This window comes from Ranitomeya imitator, chromosome 2 (assembly GCF_032444005.1).
Source record: "Ranitomeya imitator isolate aRanImi1 chromosome 2, aRanImi1.pri, whole genome shotgun sequence".
NCBI classification, from domain to species: domain Eukaryota; kingdom Metazoa; phylum Chordata; class Amphibia; order Anura; family Dendrobatidae; genus Ranitomeya; species Ranitomeya imitator.
In genome coordinates, this window is record NC_091283.1 from 454,964,234 (window position 1) to 454,980,195 (window position 15,962).

General features: G+C 45.8%; 1 protein-coding gene across 5 annotated transcripts in view; it reads right to left on the reverse strand.

Moving 5' to 3' along the window:
- Window positions 1-14,840, reverse strand: part of ARFGAP1 (ARF GTPase activating protein 1) — a 30,963-nt gene extending 16,123 nt beyond the window's left edge. For 3 of the 5 annotated variants that reach the window (XM_069751136.1, XM_069751135.1, XM_069751133.1), the window contains exons 1-9: window positions 14,711-14,834; window positions 12,409-12,472; window positions 12,054-12,163; window positions 2,654-2,825; window positions 2,410-2,510; window positions 2,241-2,327; window positions 1,601-1,712; window positions 1,432-1,488; window positions 1,059-1,091 (exon numbers count right to left, since the gene is read on the reverse strand). In XM_069751136.1, coding sequence (XP_069607237.1) covers window positions 1,059-1,091; window positions 1,432-1,488; window positions 1,601-1,712; window positions 2,241-2,327; window positions 2,410-2,510; window positions 2,654-2,825; window positions 12,054-12,163; window positions 12,409-12,468 — 732 coding nt within the window. In that variant the 5' untranslated portion in view covers window positions 12,469-12,472; window positions 14,711-14,834. Of the gene's footprint in view, window positions 1-1,058; window positions 1,092-1,431; window positions 1,489-1,600; window positions 1,713-2,240; window positions 2,328-2,409; window positions 2,511-2,653; window positions 2,826-12,053; window positions 12,164-12,408; window positions 12,473-14,638 lie in introns of all 5 variants that reach the window. The other 2 variants (XM_069751137.1, XM_069751134.1) reach the window with 1 other exon arrangement.
- Between the last annotated feature and the right edge of the window lie 1,122 nt (window positions 14,841-15,962).

Sequence of the window (15,962 nt, forward strand, 5' to 3'; positions counted from 1 at the left end):
AGGAGGGGTCACAGGTTACACTCCTTTGCGTCTTATTTAGAAGGGGTCAGTAGGGAGCGGCTACCCCACCTATATGGCAGTTACTGGGGGTCAGGGCAGTGGTGGGGACATTTTGTGGGGCACTGGACAAATATACTAATCAACCTGAGAAAAGATTAGTAGGACTTTTTTTTTTTTTCCCGAGTACCTGGAAACAATCAGCAAGGTGCTATTGATGGATCTGTATTCAGAACTTCCAGGGCATAACAGCGTCTTCCCCTAACATTATCACATGAATGGACGATCCGAAGACCCATCAGCACCAGCATACTTGCTGACAGTTTCCATCTACAAAAGATGCCTCCTATACTCCCCCTTCACATCAACACACCACTATTCCTGCAAATCCTTATAGAAACCACGAGTACCCCAGACCCGCCAACTACAACTTGCTGATGGTTTCCATGTGTCAATGTACACAAACTGAAAACCACATTTTGCAACCTCCTCCCAAAATGTAATCACTTCCTCCCTTCGCCCTACGTTCCTCCCACGCACATTAGCGCAGAAAATCCTTCTGCATCACATGAAGAAGGGGGACGCAGGAAGGTGTTAGTGGGGTACAACGGGGAGGTTAACTCATTAATGACCATACACTAGGGTATAAAACATTTCACAAGGGGGAGAGAGGGGAATCACAAACGCTGAACCCTTTGACAGGCTGGATGAGACTAGAACAACCTGACGGCGCCACCCACAGGCGGCATCATTTTAGGCAGCCATGTTTTTCTAATCTCATACAACTCCTCCAAGTAGTGCAATACACAGTGTAACGGCGGCAGATTGCCCATTAGGGATCAGTGGTCTGTACGGACAATATTCCCCATGTACTGTACAGACTGTACAAGGGTCCGATCCGCTCACTGGACGCCATGACCCTGTATGCACCCAGCGGACGGGTCAGCGATGCATCCCACAGGACAGGATGCTATCATTTATATGGAAAGTATTGGTGTGGTCACACGCTAATATGGGGGGGATTATTCTACATCCCTAAGTATTTAACCTTTAGTACCAACCTTCTGTGTTGCTTGTGATCCTAGCTTGGATGCCTGAGAAAAATAAAAAATAAAAAGTAATACTAATTCCATATACAGAAGGGTTTCCCACATCTAATGGGATAATGGAAGACCCCTTAACCACCATATGAGGCATATGTAATCACCCGCACTTTGAGATTTCTGCTAATTTTCGGTTGGACTTGACAATTTTTTTTATTTTTTTTTCCGAGAGCACTAAGCTGCCCCAATGCAAAAACACAGAGTGCAAAGGCAAAACCCCAAGTCTGTAACCCTAAAACTACTCTTCAATGACGGCTTGAACAAACTGGAAAGACATGCACTCCCAGATGTGGACACTAGAGGGCGCAGCAGTGACTACCAATGTACTTACACTTTCCTTCGCAGCGGAGGCAAATTTACTTGCTCCAACAGTGAAGCTGCTCCAGCCCTAAAGGGGGTTAAACAATAATGAACAGCGCGGCAAACGACAAAATAGGGGAGAAGAAACCCCTCCGGGGGAAATAAATCTGCAGTCAGTGTCCTACAACTCCCTGACGTACCGAGTACAGTGAGGTCATGGCGTTGTTCAGAAAATCATCTTCCTTCTTTGGAGGATTGACAGTGTTGCCGAAGCCGACATATCTGTTCTCCTGGTTTCCACCACCCCCGCCGCTGGAAGGCAAGAGTTAATTAGTGGGGAATATGGATTAATAAAGAGAAAATTTTAGGCAAATTTGTTACTTAAAAGGTTTATTTTCGTAAAGGGGTTTGTCCAGAATTAAGAATACATAGCTGATTTTTTTTTTATCACCCCCAAAAGTGACCCCCCCAGTCTAGAGGTCATAGGCGGTACTGCACAACTATTAATGGAGCAAACCAGTAAAGCCACACAGAACCCAAGTAGAAGAGCGCCATGCTTCCGCTTTAACTCTAAATATCCCGACAACTGTGTTTTTTGGGATACCTTTCAAAGTATAGCATGGGCCCAATGGGGCTGTCATTCATTTATCTACCAAGCCAGAATGACAGAGTCAGATGCTGTTTTTCTTCTCTGACCTCAGTGTAGCTGTCTGTACATCATGAATGAACCAGGGAGATCAGGATGAACATGACAAGTAATATGAGGAAGGGGAAGAGGGGTTCCTGGAGATGAAAACCACCCAAAACAGGAAGAATCTAAAGTGACCACGGAGGACCTACCCCTGATAGGAATTGACATCATCGTTCAACCAGTCCTCAAAGGCTCTGTCCCCTGAGGGAGCTCCAGTGTGACCTCCGGCGTTTGAGCTGTGAATTGAGAATGAAATAACGGGAAGTTAGTATCAAACACCAGAAAATCCACAATGATCGAGATCCGGGTGATCCTTACCGGTGAGAAGAGCCACCCATCATCTTAAGCTGAGGGGGAGTCCAGTTTTTGGCAGATGAAGTCTCCTCAGACCATTCCTGACCTTCAGCCAACGTAGCAACCTGTCCAAAGAGGATCGGGAAGGATAAAACTCACATCTACACACAAAACAATATATCTTGGAGACTTGTCAGATTATTTATGGTACAAGGGGTTCACTAGCCCACATGAATCATATATAAGAGCAGGACAGCTAGGAGGTCACCTTGTCCCGGTAGAGGGCAGCCGCTTTGCTGTTGTACTTCTCCTGCAGACTCCAACAAGGGTCGTAGTCCTCCTGGGACTCCAAGAAGTGGCGGAACTTGCCGTTTCCTCCGGCCTTCATCTTCTCCAGCTCCACATCCTTCCACTTGTCCATAGTGACTGAGCGCACAAAGCTGCAGAGAGACAGAGAGCTCGGTAACTTCTGGTGTTCGGCAGTGGGGTCACACTTTTAGCTAATCTTCACCCTCCCCTATGTCCTTCTGCCACCATGGTGGATTTTTAAAGGAAACTGACCGCTGATATATGCTGCATGAGCCAGAGGTGAGGTGAGCGGGGCTTGGATAAGCCCAACATAAACCCACCTCTTGGACCAGTCTGCTGAGCGGCACAAGCCCCGAACAGTTTTCAAACACAAAAAATTAAAGCGAGTGTCGGGTTTACTTTGCCTGTCATTCGGGTAGTTATTATCAGCCGTCAGGTTCCCTTTAACAAGGCTATTACCCCCAAATCAAAAATCTGGGGTATCAGGGTAAAGCATTGCAGACCCCAGATGCAGCAGCTTTGTGCTGTGGCATCTGCAGTAGATGAATACTGTGACATCCATCAGACGTCTTTTTTCTGGTACGTTGTCTTGCACTGGCAAGTTTCGTCTGTGGCTAGGATCCAAAACTGAGTTTTTCGGGGGATGGGGGTTTGTTTTTGTTTTGCAGGCAAATGGTCCGCAAAATTACACAGACGCAGGAACAGTCTCAAGGACCATTAATGAAAAAATATAGAAGACATTCAGGAAACACGGACGTCTGAATGAGGCTGAAATAAAAATGCCGTCACAGGACAAGGAGAGGACTCGTCTACAATTGAGGCCAAATGCTTTGAGACCAACACAAATTGTGGTATTCAAAAACTCGTCCAGCCTTGTGCTACGGTAACGATGCGAATATAGGTATCAAAATTACAAAACGGACGGGGAGATTTGTGGCAAAAATGATCCTGCTCCACAGTGAAGAGGAAATGTATTTCTATGCTGTAAAGCTTTTGTATTCAATAGGTAGGTGATCGGTGGTGATCACTAGGTCATACTAAATGTCCAGGACGACCTCTGTGTAGAATGCCCCCCAACAAGCAAGGGAGGTATAACTCCTTTACCAGAGGGTGGTTTGCACGTTAATGACCGGGCCAATTTTTACCATTCTGACCACTGTCACTTTATGAGGTAAAAACTCTGGAACACTTCAAGGGATCCCGGTGATTCTAACATTGTTTTCTCGTGACATTGTACTTCATGATAGTGGTAAAATTTCATTGATATCACTTGCGTTTATTTGGGGGGGGGGGGGGGGGAACAAATTGTCAAAAATTTAGAATTTTTTTTAACTTTGAATTGTTATGCTCTTAAAAATCACAGAGATAGGTCACACAAAATAGTTAAATAACATTTCCATATGTCTGCTGTACATCATTGGAACCAAAAGTTATAAAGAGTTAAAAGTTGACCAGCGATTTTTAATTTTTCCAACAAAATTAACTTTTTTTTTTTTTTTTTTTAATGGACCACATCACATTTGAAGTCACTTTGAGGGGTCTATATGACAGAAAATGCCCAATAGTGACACCATTCTAAAAACTGCACCCCTCAAGGTGCTCAAAACCACATTCAGGAAGTTTATTAACTCTTCAGGTGCTTCACAGGAATTTATAAAACGCGTGGAAAACATTTTTGACAGCATTGGCAGTGCAATTTCTCCTGCGTACGCAGATACCCCATATGAGGGATAAAACCACCGTTTGAGCGCACGGCAGGACTCGAAAGGGAAGGAGCGCTGTTTGACTTTTTGAATGTAAAATTGCCTGGAATCGTTAGCGGACGTCATATCCCGTTTGGAGAGCCCCTGATGTGCTTAAACAGTGGAAACCCCCCACAAGTGTCCCCATTTTGGAAACTAGACACCTCAAGGAATGTATTTAGATGCGTGCTGAGCACTTTGAACCCCCAGGTGCTTCACAGAAGTTTGTAACGTTGAGCCATGAAAGGAACATGATATTTTCCCAACAAAAATGTTATTTCAGCCCCACATTTTGCATTTTTATAAGGGTAAGAGGAGAAATTGCACCATACACTTTGTTGTGCATTTTCTCCTGAGTACGCCGGTACCCCATATGTAGGGGAATACTACTTTTGAGGCACAGGGCAAAACTCAAAAGGAAGAGGCGCCATATTGGAGTTCAGATTTTGCTGGAATGGTTTGAGGGGGCCATGTCACATTTGCAGAGCCCCTGAGGTGCCAGAACAGAAACCCCCTATATGTGAACTAATTTTACAAACTACACTCCCCAATGAATTCATCTAGGGGTGCAGTGATAATATTGACACCACATGTGCCTCAGAGTTTTATACCACTGAGCGGTGAAGAAAATAAATTATATTTGTACCATTAAAATGTTGTTTTAGCCCCAAGTTTTAAATTTTTCTAAGGGCCAAAAGCAAAATTTTACAACAAACTGAGGTCCATTTTTTCCTGCATGTGCCAATACCCTACATATAAATTGGAAAATATTTTTCGGGCACAGTGCAAAGCTCAGAAGAGGGCCAGATTTTACTGTTATGGTTTGCAGTACCCAGCGGGAGAGTCCCTGAGGTACCAGAAAAGCAGAACCTCCCATAAGTGACCCCATTTTACAAACTAAACCTCTCAATGAATTTATCTAGGGATGCAGTGATCATAATGACCCCACAGGTGCGTCACAGAATTTTATACCATTGGGTAGTGAAGAAAAAAATAACTACGGTACATTTTTACCACCAAAATTTAGTTTTAGCCAGATTTTAGATTTTCACACAAGAAGTGGGTAAGAATGGCACCAAAATTTGTCCCACAATTTCTGCTAAATGTAGAAATACCCCATACAGTACTACTTAGCCATACGGAGAGACTCGGGAGGAACGGAGCGCTATTTTCCTCCTCGAGTGCAGATTTTCCTAGAACAGTTTGCGAACTCCATATACAGAGCCCCTAACTGCTAGAAAAGCAGAATTCCCCCAAGTGACCCCATTTTGGAAATTATACCCCTTTGGGAATTTATCTACCGTGTAGTGATGATTTTGACTCCATGGGTATTTTCCAGAAACAAACAGCAGTGGATGTTGCCAAGTGAAAATTGCAAACTGCCGCTGTAGTGACCAGTATGCTGTAGTGACCAGTACGTTGCAGTCACCAGTACGTTATGCCCAGCCCGTGCTTCTGGAGACATGCACCCATAAATTAGGCGGGCTCTCATCACTTCAGAAATAACAAACATGTGGGCGCTAAACGTGGTTTAGGAACACTGGGGCTCAGAAGGCAGGGGGCATTTGGATTTGGGAGTGGAGATTTTGCTGAATTTCTTTTGGGGAGCGAGGGGCCATTTCGCTTTTCCAAAGCCTTTGTGTTACCAGTAACGTGGAAGCCCTCTATATTTCCATTAACAGATGACGGACCTGAGTGGGGACTTGCTCTTTTTGTGGATTGAGTGGAAACTTTTATTGGGAACATTTTACATAACGTTTGGGATCACTGTTATCCGGCGCTCTACGCTGACCACTTACTTTGGAGTTTCCACCTAAATCTCTGAGTGATGCGATTCAGATGAAACCCCCCGATGGATCCATTCACTATAGTGAGGCAGCAGAGTTACCCTGAACTCCTTCTGGCCTCTGTTCAGCAGTGTCCTTTTCAGAAGTGCACAAAAAAACTAAGGCCGATGGCACATTTATGTAATCCTAAAAGGATGGACACTGCCAGATCACAGGTCAAATGGCGTCCACAGTGCCTCCGTCTACCTCATTAAAGGGATTCTTCTTCCAGGGGTTCCATCTGAATCATGTATGTCAGAGATTTACGGTATTTGGAATCCCCAGTGTAAGCGCTCAGCGCAGGATAAATGTGTGCCGAGCCTTACTGTGATCTTTGGGAGGCAGAATGATATAAAAAAAAAATCAACAGCATGTGAAGAATTGGTTTTATTTTTTATGCTGTTCCTCGAGCGGTATAAGTGATTAGGAGACTTTATTCTTCAGGTCGGTGAGATTACAGCGATACCAGATTTATATTGGGTTTTTATGTTTGGCTGCTGTCACACACTAAAAGATGCTTTTTATTGCAAAAATAGTTTTCTGCATCACCATATTTTGAGAGCTATAATTTTTCCATATACTGGCCAACAGAGTCATGTGATGACTTGTTTTTTGTGTGACATTTTTATTGGCACCATTTTGAGATACAGAGGCGGAATGTACAAAAACCATTAATTCAAGATTTTTTTATTTTTTTTTTGGGGGGGGGGGGGGAGGCGGAGCGTTTATACCATTCCGTGTGGGGTAAAATTGATAAGACATCTTTATTCTTGGGGTCAGTACGATTACAGCGATTCCACATTTATATTTTTTTTTATGTTTTGCAGCTTTTACACAATAGAAACTATGTTATAGAAAAAAAATATTTTTGCATCGCTTTATTCTGAGAGCTATAACTTTATTATTTTTCCGCTGATGGAGCTGTATGGTGTCCTGTTTTTCGTGGGACAAGATGACTTTTCAGAGGTGCCATGTTTTGTTCATATCCTTTTTTTTGATAGTGTTTTATTCCACTTTTTGTTCGGTGGTATGATAATCAAACATTATTTTCTGCCTTTTTTTTTTTTTTTTTTTTTAATGGTGTTGACTAGTGATGAACGAGTGTACTCGTTGCTCGGGTTTTCCCGAGCATGCTCAGGCGGTCTCCCGAGTATTTATGACTGCTCGGAGAGATTTAGTTTTCATTGCGGCAGCTGAATGATTTACAGCTACTAGACAGCTTGATTACATGTGGGGATTCCCTTGCAACCAGGCAACCCCCACATGTACTCAGGCTGGCTAGTAGCTGTAAATCATGCAGCTGAGGCGATGAAAACTAAATCTCCGAACACTAGCAAATACACGGAGGTCACCCGACCATTTTCCCAAGCAACGAGTATATTCGCTCATCACTAGTGTTGACTAAAAGGGTTAACTAGTGGGACAGGTTTATAGATCAGGTCGTTGCGGACGCGGTGATACCAAATGTGTACTTTTTTTTTTTTTTTCATATATTTATGGGTACAACATCTTTTGATTTTTTTTTAATACATATATTTTTACAATTATTTTAACTCCTTTCTGACCTCGGACGGGATAGTAAGTCCGAGGTCAGATCCCCTGCTTTGATGTGGGCTCCGGTGGTGAGCCCACATCAAAGCCGCGACATGTCAGCTGTTTTGAACAGCTGACATGTGCGCGCAATAGCGGCGAGTGGAATCGCAATCCACCCGCCACTATTATCTAGTTAAATGCCGCTGTCAACCGCTGACAGCGGCATTTAACTAGCGCTTCCGGCCACGCGGCCGGAAATCCGCTCTTTGACGACCCCCGTCACATTATCGGGGGTTAGCGATGCGTCAGGCTAGTAACCATAGAGGTCCCTGAGACCTCTATGGTTACTGATGCCGGCCTCCTGTGGTTGGCGCTCATAGCAAGCCTGTAATTAAGCTACATAGGAGCGATCTGAGCATCACTCCTATGTAGAAGAGCCGATCAGGCAAAAGTAAAAAAACAAAACAAAAATAAAATCAAATATATACATATATGGTATCACCGCGTTCAGAATCGCCCAATCAATTAAAAAAAAAAAAAAGAATTAACCTGATCACTAAACAGCGCAGCGAGAAAAAAAATTTGAAACGCCAAAATTAATTTTTTTTGGTCGCCGCGATATTGCATTAAAACGCAATAACGGGCGATCAAAAAAAACATATCTGCACCAAAATGGTATCATTAAAAACATCAGCTCGGCACGCAAAAAATAAGCCCTCACCTGGCCCCAGATCACAAAAAATGGAGACGCTACTGGTATCGGAAAATGGCGCAATTTTTTTTTTTTACCAAAGTTTGGAATTTTTTTTCACCACTTAAATAAAAAATAACCTAGACATGTTTGGTGTCTATGAACTCGTAATGACCTGGAGAATCATAATGGCAGGTCAGTTTTAGCATTTAGTGAAGCTAGCAAAAAAGCCAAACAAAAAACACGCATAGGATTGCACTTTTTTTGCAATTTCACCGCACTTGGTATTTTTTCCCCATTTTCTAGTACACGACATGGTAAAACCAATGATGTCGTTCAAAAGTACAACTCGTCCCGCTAAAAATAAGCCCTCACATGGCCATATTGATGGAAAAATAAAAAAAGTTATGGCTCTGGGAAGGAGGGGAGTGAAAAACGAACACGGAAAAACGGAAAATCCCAAGGTCATGAAGGGGTTAAAAATGTTTTTTTTTTTTTTTTAAGTTTGTCCCACTATGGGACTATCATTTTTTGCAGGCTGATCGCTTTTATAGCATGGGGATGCATCAGCATCCCCATACTATGCAAACTGTCAGCTCCGCACTGACAGAGAAAGTTGCTGATCAATGCTCTGAGCACGATCAAGCAAGTTTCCTAGCTCTTGTGACCCAGATGTTGTCATGACGACATCGGGTCACCACGGCAACGATCGTGATGTTCAATCGCAGCATTTTGGGGGTTAAAGCGCTCCGCGTGACGGCTTCTGGCACTTAGTGCCGGGTGTCAGAATCAGCCGACACCCTGCGGCAATCACACACACACACACACACACAGTCTGTGTGCAGTTTCGATCGCCAGGACATAATAATCCGTCCCTGGTCAATAAGGCCCAGGGAACAGGGATGTATTATTACGCCCAATGTCAGAAAGGAGTTAGGCTACGTTCACATTTGCGTTGTGCGCCGCTGTGTCGGCGACGCAACGCACAACGCAAATAAAAACGCACCAAAACGCACGCAAAAACGCTGCGTTTTGCGACGCATGCGTCCTTTTTTGCCGAAATATGAACGCAAAAAAAATGCAACTTCTTGCGTTTTCTGCGCCCAACGCTTGCGGCAAAAAAACCCGCATGCGTCGCACAACGCAGCACAACGCATGTCCATGCGTCCCCCATGTTAAATATAGGGGCGCATGACGCATGCGTTGCCGCAGCATTTCCCGACGCTGCGTCGGGAAACGCTAATGTGAACGTAGCCTTAATGAGTAGCTGTAGCTCTTATCCCACCAAGTCAGACAGGCAAAATCATAAAATACTGTTTCAGTCTATAGCAATCCCATGTGAGAGAGCGTGCTGGAGATTTAAAATTAGAATTATAGCCGTACTTTACACCACACTAACATTATTAGTAAAAAAGGTCCAAGACAATGGTGCCCGAGTAGTCCAGCATGTTGGCCGGCTAGGTTCACATTGCGTTAGTGCAATCCGTTTAGCGGATACGCTAACGGATTGCGCTAACGCAATGTCCAAAAAGGGATTGCGTTTGGCAATCCCACCTGCGCTAGCCAGGAACGGACCCTGAACGCTGCAAGCAGCGTTCGAGGTCCATCCGAAACTAACGGCAAATCGCAGACGCATGCCAAAAATGGCATACGTTTGCGATGCGTTAGCACATTGCAGTCAATGGGTGCGCTAACGGATCCATTACATAGCGTTAATTGCGACAATTGCGCCATGTAACGGAGTCCGTTAGCGGACACCCACTAACGCAATGTGAACCTAGCCTATGGCTGATCCAGGCTATCCACTAAGAAAACACCGCCATATACTGTAGTGATGTCAACACAGGCATGATTTCTAAAAAAAAAAAAAATTATATCATACGCGTTTTAAACGGTATCGTCCTCCTTTCTCAGGGATGCAAAGTGCGTGGGATTGCAGACACCCATTTTATTTTTGCCACTTAGATTCATCTCGGCACGGTAGCACAAGGCTAGACGAGATTTGCATTCTTACAGTATCACAAGCGCGGGGGCAGATTGCGCCTTTAGCTGATGAAGTTTGGTTTTACCAATTAGAACCTTTTTCGGAGAGGAAGCACTGACGTTTATTTTATCAAATTTTGGTATTCACAAAGTTTGCTGCATCAGGTATTAGTCAGAATTTGAATTAACTCTAAATTGACAAAGAGTGATCAGATTAACCCCTTTCTCCCCCGCCCAGACTGTTTTGCTTTTTGCGTTCATTTCTGAAAGTATTTAAATTTTGGTGAAAATTTTCACAATTTTCAAACTTTCCATTTTTATATGCGGTACTTAAATTAGTTAGTCACACTGTACTAAATAATGAACATCATCTCCCACAGGTCTACTTTACATCTCCATCATTTCTGACAATTTTTTTTTGTTAGGAAGTTAGAAGGGTTAAAAGTTTATCAGCAATTTCTCAGGTTTGCAACAGAATTTACAAAACCGTTTATTTTTTCTTTAAAGGACCACATCACATTTGAAGTGACTTTGGGGAGCCTACATGACAGAAAATACCCAAAAGTGACACCAATTTAATAATTTCCCAGGAGCGTCTACTAAAAAGGCTCAAGCTAGGAGATCGGCTGAACACGAGTGCAGAGCTTGCTCCTGAATGGCAGCAGGGCATCTGCACACAGTGAGGTGAAGGCGTCTGGAGGCCGCTGGTGTCAAGAAGGTCAGCAAACAAGCCACTTCTCTCTACGAAAAATGTCATGGACAGACTGACGATCGGAAAGTAGCACATGGATTGTACTGCAGAGGACAGGGGTTATTTTCTCTGATGAACACTGCCCCCTTCAGACAGTTTGGGACATTTAGAAAAATTGTTGTCCAAAGAAGAAAAGGTGAGCGCTACCATGAGTCCTGTATCTGCCAACAGTAAGGCATCCTGAGACCATTCATGTGAGGGGAACTTCTCATCCATGGAGGGGGTTCACTCTCAATTTTGCCTAAGAACACAGCTATGAATATAGAATGGTATCTAACATCCTCCAAGACAAACTTTTCCCAATGACCCAGGAGCAATTTGGTGATGATCGATGATTTTTCCAGCATGATGGAGTCTATGTCACAAGGCAAAAGTGATAATTAAATAACTGAGTAAGATATTCACATTTTGGGTCCATGGCCTGGAAACTCCCCAATGTCAATCCCATTAAGAACCTGTGATTGATCCTCATAAAGTGAGATGAGAAACAAAACCTAGAATTTGTGATAAACTCCAAGCACTAATGAGACAAGAACGGGCGGCCATTAGTCAGGATTTGGCCCAGACACAGATATCCAGCTGCCAGGGCGAAGGGCAGAAAACTAAAAGGTGGCTCCATCGGGGCATATATCTGAACCCCCCATAAAACAGGATTCAGACGTTTGCACCGACAGGGCCAGACTATAATGGTGCCGACAGAGCGACCGTGCATCATTTTCGGGCGGATACACCTACTGGTGGAGGACACTCAGATGTAGTAATTCCATAAACGCAGTTTATTTTTACATCTACAGACCCAGCCCTTCTCCATCTCCCTGATGTGGAGATACTACCTGAGGTGGACGCCGAGCCCCCGATGCTTTCCAGAGCACTCCAGACACACCCAGATGCCATAGGTGACGCTGACCCACTGGGGGTTAAAGGCTCCACATTCAAAGCAGGTCTGCAAGAGGAAAGAAATAAGATCTGAGTACACACACTGCACCCTGCTCTTGTATGGGGTCCCCATCATTATATGGATGACACTGGAGAGAACCCACCCTGCTATGAAAGTGGAGAAAGCCTCCCATGAATATGCACCATCTTGTGACCCCCTCGTTAAAGATCAGCGATTGCTGACAGTAATGGAAATACATCCCTTTAATACAGCCCCCTGGTGTCTGTGACCCGCGGGTGCAGAGCACTTACATTGTTCTCATCCTCTGCTCTGACCTCCTTCAGTACCTTCCTGGTCCGAGGACTCGCCATGTCTCTACAACAGAAGAAGACGGCATCATCATTACTGTCTCACCACAGCAGCAGTCCTATGTAAATAAAGCTTATTGTGGCTGATAGATTAGGGTCCTGACCAGGAGAACCCCCACCAACCCTCCCAGTGTGGAGGTCAGCTACAAAGAGCGTCTCATACTGCAGGACAGCACATGGACAAGGCATTGGCTTCAATGAAAACTGTACAATTCTTCATTCCTCCTGTGGTGGCGCTGCAGAGTAATCATACAGACACCCTATAAAATCAGTCTGTAGTCAGGGAACCCTTTAAAATGAAGTGGACATTGATCCCAATCACACCTCCTGCAACTAATCTGCTTTGTGTTTCATCTTCAAGATCTCCGCTTGCTGTCAGTGAATGGGAACTTCTATGGTAATATACAAAGGCTGGAAACTGCTACTAGTCTGCAGTCCCATCATCCCTGATACACTGAGGACAGGAGAGATCCCCGCGGCCAATCAGATTATGTCACGCGATCCCCGCGGCCAATCAGATTATGTCACGCGATCCCCGCGGCCAATCAGATTATGTCACGCGATCCCCGCGGCCAATCAGATTATGTCACGCGATCCCCGCGGCCAATCAGATTATGTCACGCGATCCCCGCGGCCAATCAGATTATGTCACGCGATCCCCGCGGCCAATCAGATTATGTCACGCGATCCCCGCGGCCAATCAGATTATGTCACGCGATCCCCGTGGCCAATCAGATTATGTCACGCGATCCCCGTGGCCAATCAGATTATGTCACGCGATCCCCGTGGCCAATCAGTGCTAACTCTACTCTCCCTGCCTTCGGACAAATCAAGACATCCAGAGGAAGTGAGAGGGCAGCCACAGCTGTAACTTACTCTGGATGTCAATTACATCTGTAGAAAGGGAAAGTGAAGCCGGCGCCGACTGGCAGCAGGGACCGTGTGATAGGCAGTGACGACTCTGCTGGAATGGTGCCAAAACCGGAGGGGAGTAGAAGTGTTATTTTAATGGGAGGAAAGGGTTTGTCTCTGCAGTGGACAATCCCTTTAAGCTGCCCATACACATTAGATGGCATTCATGTGAACGATGCTTCATCCGACTCTCCCATACACAGGAGAACTATGAGAAGGCCGCGGCTCATGTCATAGTAACATAGTTAGTAAGGCCGAAAAAAGACATTTGTCCATCCAGTTCAGCCTATATTCCATCATAATAAATCCCCAGATCTACGTCCTTCTACAGAACCAATCAATGTGATCGGCAGTCCGAAGGCAGACATGCCTGAGTGACATCTCCCCCGCCATCTGTCGGCCGGTGCCCCCTCAGACAGCAGACCATCGGAAGTGGCAGGATCGGACGATGGTAATCTAATGGTGTCAGCCTTGGGGTGTAAACAGGAAATGGCACCATTCCCTGACAGCAAGTGGAGATCTTGAAAAAAGCGGGAGAATTTGCCCCACGTCGCACATCAGCACATTAAACTTTAACCACCTTGGGATTCGGCCATTTTCGGCTTTATGTTTCTTTTTTCCTCCCCTTCTGCCAAGAGCCATATATATATAATTTCCTCTGACATGGCCATAGGAGGGCTCCTTATAGCAGGACGAGTATGGAGAGGGGGGAGTCAGCCAATGGAAGCCCACCACCTAAGTCAGTGTTTAACCATTGAGATGCCACTGTCAAACAGCAGTGATGGGAGCTGGCTCCAGTCGCTACCGTTACAGGCAGGCGCCGGATGTATAACACTGCTGGCACCCGCCACATATGGAGCAGGCTGCACGGCAGGGTGCGCAAGGGGTTAATTTATAAGTGACGTGGACAAGAACCCGGCCTGGTGAGAGTTGAGGCGGGCACCTAACCATGTACAAGCCAGGGCTCAGCACCAGGGAGCTACTGCAGGACAGAGGCGCAGAGTAGTCACCCACTGATCAGAATGTCCGTTACCTGGTAACAACCCTTCTATAGCAGTGGCAAATCGTGTGTCACATTATTAACCAATCACAGCGCAGCTTTCATCTCTTACTGCTCGTTTCTAAAATGAGAACTGCGCTGTGATTGGTTGCTGTAGCCAGGCTCATCCACCCGCACGGGGTCTCCATCAGTGGCCATCATTCATTCATCCTTCCGATCAGTGATGACGGGAGAGCGGACATGTCACAATGACCCACGCACAGATCGCTGTAGCCGGGAGGAATGGTGGACGTGGCAGGCAGGACGACTGTCCGGGTGTCAGCTCCCGGGTACCTGCTGTGTCCTGCTGTGCGGGTCCGGATACGGAGAGGAGCGCTCTGTGTGTCGCTGTACGGCCGCCGGTGCTCGGGATCTCACTATACGGCCGCCATCTTCCGGCTACGTTGCAGCTTCGCACAGGATTGTGGGGCGGCCGCGGGTTAACCCTCTGTGTGCCGCGTGGTGCTGCAGAATGCTGAGGGGGAGGGGCCGAGTGTGATAATGGCTGTGGTAACTGTGAGGTGGTAACTGTGAGGGGGCTCTCATGTTCATCCACACTGTGAAGACTGGAGGCCGGGGACGTGTGTGTGTCCGCCATGAGCTCAAGTATTCAGTATGGTGTGCTCAGGTCTGGGGAGCACCGAGAGCCAGGGCTAGATATAATAATAAATCTATATACATAATTGTCTAAGGGGGTACTTCCGTCTGTCTGTCTGTCTGTCCTTCTGTAACGGTTATTCGTTCGCTGATTGGTCTCGGCAGCTGCCTGTCATGGCTGCCGCGATCAATCAGCGACGCGCACAGTCCGGAAGAAAATGGCCGCTCCTTAGTCCCCGCACTCACTGCCCGGCGCCCGCATACACCCCTCCGCTCACCGCTCACACAGGGTTAATGCCCACAGTAACGGACCATGTTATGCCGCGGGTAACGCACTCCGTTACCGCTGCTATTAACCCTGTGTGACCAAGTTTTTTACTATTGACGCGGCCTATGCAGCACCAATAATAAAAACATCTAATGGTAAAAATAATTAAAAAAATAAAAACCAATTAGATACTCACCTACGCCTCCTTTCCCGCTCCTCGCGATACAACCGCCACGTTCTGTTGGCACAGATCCTCTGGCAGAAGGACCAACCATGACGTCACGGTCATGTGACCGTGACATCTTCACAGGCCCTGCGTGCCTGCGCGAGCAGGCTGGGACCGGAAGCTGCCGCCTGTACCTCGCACAGGCAACAGAACTACAAGGGGCCCTCGGATCGGAAGGTGAGTATGTTTATTATTTTTCGTTTTTAACCGGTGACATACGTGGCTAGGCAATATACTACGTGGCTCTGTGCTGTATACTACCTGGCTGGGCAATATACTATGTGGCTGGGCAATATACTACAGCACAGAGCCACATAGTATATTGCCCAGCCACGTAGTATACAGCACAGAGCCACGTAGTATATTGCCCAGCCACGTAGTATATTGCCCAGCCACGTAGTATACAGCACAGAGCCAAGTATACTACGTGGCTGGGCAATATACTACGTGGCTGG